The sequence below is a fragment of the Betta splendens genome, chromosome 1 (assembly GCF_900634795.4).
Source record: "Betta splendens chromosome 1, fBetSpl5.4, whole genome shotgun sequence".
Lineage (NCBI taxonomy): Eukaryota > Metazoa > Chordata > Actinopteri > Anabantiformes > Osphronemidae > Betta > Betta splendens.
The window spans coordinates 16,367,314-16,378,425 of NC_040881.3; the positions used below are offsets into that span (position 1 = coordinate 16,367,314).

Genomic DNA, 11,112 nt, shown 5'->3' on the forward strand with positions numbered 1-11,112 from the left:
CCTGGAGAAGCAGAGCAATGCAAGGCGTCTCGAGAAATGCCAAGCACACAGACCCCCCCCCCCCACACACACACACACACTCCACTCCCTCACCGCTGTGACTGTCACCATAACCAGTGATTCAGACTATTCATCGCATAAATTCATCAGCTGCATAAAGCGACAATGCTTCCACCCTATGAGGTTGGACGCTCACACACCTGGACCTGTCAGGCTGTGTTGGAGCCTTTTGGCTACTTGGTTTATACAGTATCACTTTCTGCCTTTCTGAAATGGGCTGCAGCAAACCTGGACCACGTCTGTGTGTCAATAAATCAGCACATCAACAGTTACAGCTTCAGGCATAAAACTGTTACACACACCCCGATTACAGCTGTTGTCATAACTTTAAACAAAAGCACTAAAACTTATTGACTTCTACAGTATCTGCTGTGTAACCTATTAGCACACTCTACACAACATTACGCTACACTGAAAAGTGACTTATTACACTGTTCAAACAGAATGTAATAGACTGCAGGCTACACCTCATACCAGTAAAGCTTCCATTTTAAATAAACCCGTATTGCTTAGAATGACAGAGTGCTTCAATAGGTCTTGTGTTCAGTCTTTACAGGAGATTCTCTGCTTCATATCTAACACAGAGCCTCCAGGTGGATGTGGAACAGCTGCATTCTCACCATAAACAGGAGCGCGGCTGCAGCGTCTGACCCGAGTCCTGTCATCACGCCAGAGGAAGTCTGCTCCGCTCATGTGTTATTTGACCTGATGTGCTCCTTCACCACGTGAAGTATTAACAGAGCAGCGCAGTCTCGGAGTGTCTCCCATTATCCGCCTGCCGTCACCTGCCTCTTCTCAAGCGGCCTGACACGAGGACGTCGCGTCTGTCCACACGCCGACCCCTCACAGACCTACACACATTCCTCTGTCTTAGGCTACAACCTTCGGGACCTTTATTTCCCCACTGCGAGCAGCACACTTTCTCTCTCACCTTTTTTTAAAGAGCACTCATGGAGTCAAGCACATGACTTCCTTAAGTGCCTTGCTCAAGAGCAACACAACAACTTTATCCCTTGAGGAAAGAAACACACTTTTCACAAAAGGTTACCGTGGTTACCATGCGTGAACATGCTGCCTACCCTCCTTCCAGTACTACACACACAATGGCAGGCAAAAACATTCCAGGTGAGTTAGGTCTGTGACCCTTTTCACTCAAACACACCCAAAGGTTATCTGTCTCAGCTCTGACATGCAGCTGTGTCTGCGTGTGTGCGTGTGTGTGTGTGCATTTTTGCACAAACATACAGGTTTATTTGACCAGCAAGGACGGACAAGCAGGCTCCGAGGTCAGGGTCATCCACTGTGTGTGTCTTATCAGATCTGATGTCCACAAAGACATAAAGTGTAAACACTGAGTTAAGCTGTTTACTCTCTTCCATAGATTCTCCATTAGAGCTCACTGTGATCATGTACCACGTACTTTATCACAAGGGCAGAGCGGGTAAAAGAGACAGGATGTATTTAGAAAGGCTGGAGTCTTACTTAAACAACTCAGCCTGGCTCATCCCCATCTCAAATATATGGTGTTCATTTATCCGAAGCACGTTACAACTCCTGCAAACCAGAGGCTGTTGTGTCAGAAAAATATGAGATTTACTTTACAATACTTCTAAAGTATTGGCTTTTACAAGTGTATTGGTCGCAAGTGTATTAACGCTAACAGCTAGCCAGACAGTTCAACTGGGCAACTAATCAGATGTGTTACTTTGAGTTTAACTGCAAATCATTCCCTTTCTGAAAGACAAAGGTTTTTCAGGTGGAACCTCAGAGAAGGAATTAAGCCCCCACACAGTTCTGTACTGTGGCTGCCAGACACCCTGCTAGTATGTACAGTCAATCTGTGCATTTTGACTATTCAGCAACTAAGTGTTCACAGTTTGATAACAACAATAGTGAAAATCAAACTTTGGTTTTCTTACCGTAACTGCTGCTTCCTACAAAGTGCTGTGGCCAGACTTACAGTAAGGCCGACCACCACTCTGACCCAGGAAACACTAGCAGACACTTTGTGGGGAAAAGCCTGTTTACCTTTTAGCAGGAAAAACTCCACGTGCTGTGAGGTAAAATAAACTTTTTGTATGTGTTTACGTATCACAACTGTGCTCTCTTAAAAAGGTTATTGTTCTTTAGATTTCATAAGAAACCCAAGGAAAGGAAAATAAACGTGCAGATTCAGTGTTTATAGATTTGCAGCAGATGTGTGACTGTATCCAATTGTGAATAGTTGCATCAGAGAAGACTGTGAAGAAATCAGTGTCAGTATTCTGGTCATGAGCCGCACCCACTGTTTAGAAGTTAAAATGTCTGTGATGAGACACTGACTCCCATTACTTTGTCAACACAAAGCACAGGTTAGCAAACCCCCATTTCATAAGTTTTATTCTATCAGTGGTCAACTGTAAAAATCAGCAAATCTACAGAAAAAACTTTGTTGATCCCAGCAATGGGATCTACAGACGTGTCCTGTGAAGAAAGCGCTTCAGTTCAGTTCTGATTTCCTTCCACTCTAAAACAGGCCACAGCCACTTCTGCCTAATCAGATATGCTCAGATTTCTATAAAATATGGGGATATAGTTGCAGAGATCAATACTGGTACTGTATCTAAGCAACCGCATAGTTTTGCTTAGCTGGATTATATATTAAGGCGGGATTCCATCTAAACATACATGTACAGCAGACAAACCTTTATCCAAAAATCACATTGACTTTGCTGTTAATTTGTTCCACATAGTTTGCATAGTTTTTGTTTTCCCAGGTCTTAGGCCAAAATAAGTCTAATTATTTTTATTTAACATCCAGTGTCTTGTTTCTCAATAAAAACATATATATATATATATACATACATACACACAATGTAACCTTCGCTTGGTAATTTGGTAATTTTCCCGTCGCGGGTCAATAAAGGTATTCAATTCTATTGTCCTTGTCCGGTTTGTACCTGCCTATCCCTTAGGTTGAGTTTAATAAGTAATCCACATTCCTTTGCCTTTTGAAGTTTCAGGGCTAATTTTGCCCCCATCGCTGAGCAGTCAGTTGAAATGGAAGTAATCTATTCCTTCTTTCAACTGCAAAGAGTTGAGGTTTTGCTCCAGAACGCCTCCTGTCATGTCCTACGGGAAAAAAGAAAGACATGAGTACAAAGGGAACAGGAAACACACTAAGAGGCCAACACCACAGCAAAACATTATAAATGTGAACATTTGTCTGTTTTCCTTGTGTTTAATTGTTTAATGTTCAAATGTTTGAAATCTGGGTGAACCGACGAGAGGAATGTCAGAGAGAAGAAGGAACAAGCATGACTGAGTCCAGGTCTCCTTGTGATTACAATTCCCATAATTGAGCAATTAGCAGCCTGCAGCTAGGTGGAGCTAGTCTAGATTTGATGTATGAATTTGGTCTGATGATTAGAAGTTAGTGACTTTTCTGGCAGACTATGTGTATGTTATTCTATAATAATAGAAAAAACAGTTTGTACTTTGAGAGCAGAGTTGTGAGACCAGAACAAGGATTTCATAGTACAAATATACTGCAACCTGCACATAACATGTGTAAACTAAAATGTGGCAAAACATCAGGTTCCTGTCTCTACCCATTTCCTGACCGTCTCCTGTGTGCGTGTGTGTCTGTTATGTCCTTTGCCGGGCACACGCCCTCAATCATTATGTTGTTAACTCAGATTACAGACCTGTGGGACAGAGGGTCAGGAACAGCAAACATACAACACAAACACGCTTTCTGCTCACCAGTTTAACACAGATGATGAAGGGCGCCGCGGCGTCTTTATAGTGAACGACTGGGATCTTTGGCTTAGGTCTCTCCTGATGGAGCGTGAACAGAAAGAGAGATACACAAGCCACAACGTCGCTGTTGATCACAGCATGACTGGCCATCCTTCAACACCAACATATGGCAGGGTGATCTCACCTCGGAGTCCTCGTAGGTATAAAAGCCTTTCTGGATCTTGTTCTCGTCCACATCACAGAAAGCTTTGACCTGAAAAATAGAATCGGTAGGTGAATGCATGAGGCCAGAAACTCACTCCCAGTAGGAAAAAAATGAGAAATATACCAAAAGTCTGTACCAAAAGAAGACTTCACCAATTCTGCTTTACAGGTTAAATTTGAGGTGTTTTTCAGCCATTAAAACAAGTCTAGTTGCCACTGAGGAGCACCTTCTGGATCTTCAGGACAAAGTGATCACGAGATGATATCATTACACTAGTGTGCAGGACTATGCATTGATTCAATTACACATTAATAGTGTGACAAAAATTAATAAATTAATAATTATATAAATTATTAATTATACAAATTGTAAAAAGGTCACGTTCAGTGTAATGATAACCCACATCTACAACTACTGATAACATACTTTCTTCTGATTGGTTGGGCTCAAGCACCGGTACAGCTTACGACCCTGTTTCCCAGCATTCCATATGGTGAAGCTTTCCCATTGGCTGAGGACTCTCTCCTGAAGGAAATCTACACGCAGTTTCCAAATAGTGTCCCTGTAAACAGAGCATGTAAGCAAAAAATAACAGGTTTACCTTTTACCAAGGTTAATAGAACCTTGATAGGTTAAAGTCAAAGGTCCAGTGTCTGTTGTGGTGCTGCAAGCACCCTGACTGATGTGCACAGCTGACCACAGCACTCGGTGCACACACTCAAAACATGTCTTCATGCTCTCGTCATGCTCTTAACCCTGTTTTCCTCCCACACACTCAGAAGCAGGCACTGATGACCTTCAGACACACGCACAGGAAACACCACGCTCATCTCCTGATGTGAGCATCTCACTGTGTCTCAAACTAGGACTCACATGCCAAACAAACCCGAACGCCTCACCAGGAAGGGAGCATGGGTGGTCGTCAGTTTGTTTCTCTATGCGTTCTGCTTACCGTCTTCATTTCCCAGACACGGCAGCAACATGGCTGAGATTTGCCATAAACTATTCGCATTAAAACACAATATAGCTTTCATTCCTTGATCAAAAAACACACCCTGTTTTAGACACATACAGTATACACAACGGTGATCAAACATGTACACATCATGCAGGCATACCCACATTTATAAACACAGCCCTTCCATGTTAAGAAGTATCTCGTGTCAGTTGCTTTTTGGCACCATCTCAACCTTGTAAAAAGACACTTCTCACCTCACATACTGTATAGGGCATCTATAATTGTGTGTGTGTGTGTGTGTGTGTGTGTGTGTGTGTGTGTGTGTGTGTGTGTGTGTGTGTGTGTGTGTGTGTGTGTGTGTGTGTGTGTGTGTGTGTGTGTGCATGCGTGTGTCAGACAGAAAGATGATCATGGTTTCGCTTGACAAAAAAGAGGAAGTGGTAGGCGGTGGATGGGAATGGGTGACAAGAAGTGGAAAGTAGGCGAGGCGAACTTGAAATAGGCTTTCCAAAAATAGACAGATGATAGATGAAGATGGACAGAAGGATGCTCACTGATGGACCGTGTAAGCACAGGCAGATATAGGAGAGGTACAGTATGATGGGTAAACTGAAATGGAAGATGAAGTCGTTGAAGGGGGAAGTCATCGCTCTTTTTACTCTGTGAGGTCCAAAGAGACACACCTTCAGACTTCACAAGACCAGGTTGAAGCACAAGCACCAGCAAGAATGACACACACACCAAGATTTCTGTTCACAAGATCTCATTCATAGAGGAGGAAACGGGTAAATGTCCGATCCACTCACTAAGAAAGTGATGGAAACCATTTAGAAAATGTCAAGAATATGAAAACACACAGCTGCATGTGTGTGTTTAATATTGTGAGAGTATACGGCGCATGGGATGCCAGCGGGCAGCTGTGAGTAGGTGGGGGATCAACACTGTGCTCAAGAACATGTGTGAGTGGAGCAGAGTGGGAACGGGAGGAGACTGACTCAGTCACAGAATGCGTGGCGGCCTTCTCATGGTAACGATAGACCAGCAAGCACTGGTCCACTCTGAACAGGCCCCCTCCCTGACGGAGACTCTGGTAGAAGAAGAGTAGATCCTCTGGAACACCCTGGAGAGCAGGCAGTACTTTATGAAGCTGAACTGACCAGCAAATGCATGAAGCGAATGTAAAAGTAAAGGAGACACAGAGTGAGAGGGTTTCAGGTGAGAAGTCTCACCTTGCCTCCCTCATCAAACGGTCCGACCTCAGAGAACCAGCTTCTCGAACAGAACCATGTTGGCATGACGATTGTGGGGCCATGAGAGGTGTACACCTGGCACACAAAAAACACACAAATTATATTATCATCAAATGTGGACATTCTGTGTTCAGTTTGTTCGTAAATATGGGGAAAAAATAAATAGTAGCAGGCTTCTGTCTGCACATGTTACACAAATGCCATTAGATCACATACCACAGGTCATCTCTCACCAAGCTGCCGCATGCGCATGGTGCAGCAAACTGCATTCAATTTCCACCTGACTGCTACAGCTAGAGAATTTCATGCTGTGGCTACTGAACAAAACAAAACAAATGAGCAAAAACACAGCAGCCTTTGGCCTAATGGTTTAGGGAAATTTCCCATTTGGCTTCTAGGTGCAAAGAGTGAAATGAAGAGGGCTTGTGCTTGACTTCTAATCCTACAACCAAAATAGGCTCCAGAGCAGCCACTGGAGTGTGCGCTTCCTGAAGTGAGCAAGGAAAGGAAGCACACGTCCATCCTCTCATGCGTGATCTTTGACTAATGAGTTTGGTTTGGCCTCTGTTTCTCTCTCTCTGACCACATACTCCAGGACATCAGGAACGCATTACACCCCCTCCTTTCCCTACACAGATGCAGCCCCCAGTCTATTTGCTCCACTGCTGCCCACACTTTCTACAGACCCCTACTCTCTCTGGTTCCTCCTCCTTCTGTTTCTATAAAAAAACTGTTTGCTTATACATTTTAGGGTCATTAGTAGCTGATCTGCTTCTAGTGAGAACAAATGGCACAGTTCCACACAAGACGTGTGCACATACACGTGTGTGTGTTTGTGTGTATGAGGCTGAAAAACATAACAGATGAACACAACTTTAAAAAAACATCTGCATTCTGTATGTGACAGCTGGAGAGAATCTAGTGGGTGTCCACCTTTGTACTTACATGTCTTCTCTTTTCTGTTGTAAAGTTGCGACATTTTGCAGATGTAAACTGTGGCCAATGCATGAATAATAGAAATAAAAATGAGTTCTTGGAAACCGGGGGAAAGGGAGCGCATGAGTCATCAGTGTAGAACGCGGAGAAGGTTTAGGAAACCATATCTAATGTGGCACAGATAAATCCACGGGGTCTGTCTCTGGATCAGGTTAAACCTGCACCTCCCTGAGTATATCTCTGCTTTGACTCAGGAGGTTGTCTGAAATTAAAATTTAAGGCAAACAAAGTGAAGAACGAGAAGATTGATAAGAGCAGCTTTATATCTGCAGAATCAATGCATGATCTCATTCTCAGGCTCCATGAAACTCAATATCATACAAATATTCTGGATTGTGTGCAAAACAGTTAGACTGCGTCTGTGTGTGAGAGAGTGAGTCCAGGTGAGCGTCTCCGTTATCACTTATGATTAATGTGAGTTCCTTATGTGGTGACTTGATGTGACAGCACAGCTCTAAACAATCCATTTTAGCTAAATGTGATTTAGCTGCTGCAGAGTCACAGCCCTGATGTGGTGCAAGTTGACTCGCTGCCAGGACCTACTGTGACATTAAAATACAGCAGATCTTTTAGATCTTACTAACACTAATGCCTTTCCCTTTACAACAATGCAGGGGTGCAGCATGTAATCCAATCTGGTCAACACAAAGTACTGGTTTAAGTTAACTTAGGATTTCTGTGTTTTAATGTTGCCTTTTCCACTGGCAACATTTACATTATCAGCTGCCCTCAGCAGACAGCTGGCAGTGTGACCTGCTTCCTCTGGTGAGTCTGCGATGGGCAGAGAGGTCAGGAGTGTCGCTCTGTCGTGTCCACATTTCCGTGGAAAGTGTGGATTGTAGGTATATGTATCCTGCTTCTATGTGACCTGTTTGCTGCCTGGCACGTGACCTCACGTGTATCCACAGACAAACACAGGCTGTGGGTTTTTACTTGTGTGATAAGCTGATCCTGACTGATGGTGTTGATCCAGCGAGTGTAGCGCTCTGTAGACCCCTCTGGAAGCCTCTGGACTCTGCAGCCAATCACCTATCATGCAAATATACAAATTGACAAATATTTGTCTTTAATTAAAGGACAATACCATGTGCAGACTCTAATGCGAATGTATGAAAACAATGAACCAGGACATCCGTCAACTTTAAGTGTGCTGCTCTTCAAAGGGGATCATTTTAAAGAAGATTATGAATAGTAAGTAAGTAAGTCACGCAGAAGAAAAGAGCAATTTAGCAAAAAAATTTAAAGAGAAGATCACAGTTTTTTCATGACCATTAGAATACTACAGCCATAACAAAAAAATGTTTGTGCAGGGCGGCTAGTCTGCTGTCTCCGTGCTGTCTTCCTCATTTCCTCTCACACACATGACCCTTGACCCCTGGCACAGCAGGCTTCAGAAAATGTCAACACCAGATACTTACATAGCTCTGCATGCCAACAGCATGAAAGCACACGGCACACGGCACGCGCGCACGCAAACGCACACGCACGCACACACACACACGCACACACACACACACACACACACACACACACACACACACACACACACACACACACACATACACACACACACACACACACACTAGTGCTGTGCACTCTGCTAGTAGTTGAAAATGGGCACTATTCTGAGAGAGTGAGGAAGGAAGAAAGGGCAGAGGGGGGAGGCGAGGAGGAAAAAAGAGACAGGGTGAAGGCAGGGTGCAGCACAGAGGGAAGGAAGTGGGTAAGAGAGTACTCAAGGGAGAACTTACTGAGTCTGGGTGGAGGAGAGACGCCTCATACTGCTGTCGAACCCTTTGAGGCAGCATTACATCATCCTGGATGAGAAAAATATCGATGCAGCCATGAAAGCGTATGAACATGGTTTTCAAAATTAAAAGGGTCAGTTTCCTGAAGACATTGCCTAATTTCTAGGGATTCCAGAGCCTTAGTATAAATTCATTAATAACTAAAAATGTACAAATTATGCGTATGCAATCAGACATTCATTTTGGCCTCCTTATATGTAGTTTGGATAATTTAGCCTTAACAAATCTAACTTTAAAGCAGCGCATTAAAGACAGTGTAGTGCTTACGAGCACAGCATGAAACACACACATATATCCTACTCTCTGGCCATAAGTCGTGTGTTCTGACAGCTCTGTCAAACAGTCACTAAGCTGCTAAGATCTGTGTTTGAAGGTACTATGAACTGTATATGCAATGTAACGAGCATTGACTCACTATGTATACGATGTGACAGACATCTGGACACACACACACACACACACACACACACACACACACACACACACACACACACACACACACACTCTTACCGCATCCTGAAAGCACATGTATTTTCCACAACTCTGAGATATTGCCATATTCTTTGCATAACCCACTGAAAGACAAAAAAAGACCAAAAGAGTTTGTAGGAATAAGACCGCTCCAAGAAACAGACGAGTGGGGAATATAATGTGTTTGTTTAATATATATATATATATATATATATATATATATATATATATATATATATATATATACTGTATTTTTGCTGACCTCCTCTTGGTTTTGCAGAGTGGTGGCCTGAGATCACTACTGAGATCCCCCTTGCTTCCAGTCTTTCCCTCCAACTCTCCACCACATCTCTGGAGTCATCCTAAGGAACACAGAGACCATACAATATGGACAACACAATAAAGTATAGACACCCCCAGTTTAGGAAGGAGTGTTCACCGCCAGCCTTTCATTCCCATTGCTCTTGCACACTTTCTTTAGTTTTTCCTTATACTATTTTCTTTTGAGCCACTTGACAAGTGATTGGGATAAGGAATCAATAAAGGGTTATCTTATCTCACACACTGAACTAGAACTGAGATCTCGCGTGCAGACACTCAGTCTGCAGTACATGCACAAACACTCAAGTGCTTACAGTGCTCGCATCGTCAAAGACTGACAGCTCCATCGACCCAGTGAAGTCCTGCAGTGAGACACCCTGCAGGCATTCATCCAGCCAGCAGGTCGCATTATACACCGGAATGATAATAGACTAAAGACAGCAAAAAAGAAAAACGCAAAGTGAGTCTCGGTTGACTTCGGCTACTTCGTGCAGGTACAGACAGAGAAGAAAGAGCTGTGCGTTCATTTGTCGTCGTCACTCACCACATCCACAGCGTCTCCCTCCTTTCCTCCTGTCCGCGCGTCCGCTTCGTTATCTGCGATGCGGAGCCGCTTCGGTGGGTTCATGACGCAGTCCTGCTTCTCAGACAGTCCGTTCCTCGTGTCCAGAACATGAACAGCGGTAAACCGACCTAGTCTCCCTCATAAAATCTAAACAAACACTGGTTTAGCGGCTAAATGTACTGAAGATGAAAATACTGGACAGTTAGAGCCACGAGGGCTTTACGCATCGATAAAGTGTCGTTTTTAACGACTGATTATATAATCTGACTGTACATCAACATATAGTATATATATAAGTGTTCTGTACGTTTATTACCCCTTTAGTACCATTTCTAGCAAAGCGCTTGTCTAAAAACGTGAAGCGTGGTCATCAGATTCACAGTTTCCGCAAACATTGAGCCTCGAACGCTAATTGGCTTGTGCCAAACACGGACAGGCACTGGATTCGCTCAAACTCACCGTCAATCATGTAAAACAGTGACGTCACTGCTATTCGGTTCCGTCCAGAGTGCTACTGTGTAGAGAGTTTATTTGGGGGCCTTGGCTCCGACAGATTAACAGCGTGGAATATATAATAATATTTATTATATAATTATAATTTAAAAAGATCTACATTTGCATTTAACAGTTTTATTTAAAACTCAAAATAGTAAAACTTGTGTGATGAAAAAACAAAAAACCTGACTGAATTATTCATTGAGGATTTAACCACAACACATAAAACTCCTTCCGTCTCC

General features: G+C 43.3%; 1 protein-coding gene across 4 annotated transcripts; it reads right to left on the reverse strand.

Annotated features, from left to right (window-relative positions):
• Positions 1-2,422: 2,422 nt before the first annotated feature.
• Positions 2,423-10,758, reverse strand: b3gntl1 (UDP-GlcNAc:betaGal beta-1,3-N-acetylglucosaminyltransferase-like 1). 4 transcript variants are annotated; one of them, XM_029157936.2, is made up of 12 exons: positions 10,355-10,758; positions 10,125-10,241; positions 9,752-9,851; positions 9,529-9,593; positions 8,962-9,027; positions 8,144-8,239; positions 6,194-6,289; positions 5,960-6,084; positions 4,433-4,568; positions 3,986-4,054; positions 3,805-3,879; positions 2,423-3,171 (listed from the first exon to the last, which is right to left on the reverse strand). In XM_029157936.2, the coding sequence occupies exons 1-12, from the start codon at positions 10,436-10,438 to the stop codon at positions 3,091-3,093; spliced, it is 1,110 nt and encodes a 369-aa protein (XP_029013769.1). In that variant the 5' UTR covers positions 10,439-10,758; the 3' UTR covers positions 2,423-3,090. The 4 variants fall into 4 exon arrangements, with proteins under 4 accessions (XP_029013769.1, XP_029013786.1, XP_029013776.1 ...); XM_029157953.2 differs by lacking the exon at positions 10,125-10,241; XM_029157943.2 differs by lacking the exon at positions 8,144-8,239.
• Positions 10,759-11,112: the final 354 nt, after the last annotated feature.

Bases quoted from the DNA above. Each gene is read 5' to 3' on its own strand.
- b3gntl1 (XM_029157936.2), bottom strand. From the start codon at position 10,438: ATGAACCCACCGAAGCGGCTCCGCATCGCAGATAACGAAGCGGACGCG. The intron at 4,055-4,432 runs GTATGTTATCAG...TCTATTTTTCAG, and splicing joins GCCCAACCAATCAGAAGAAA to GTCAAAGCTTTCTGTGATGT. The intron at 3,172-3,804 runs GTGAGCAGAAAG...TTTTTCCCGTAG, and splicing joins TCATCATCTGTGTTAAACTG to GACATGACAGGAGGCGTTCT.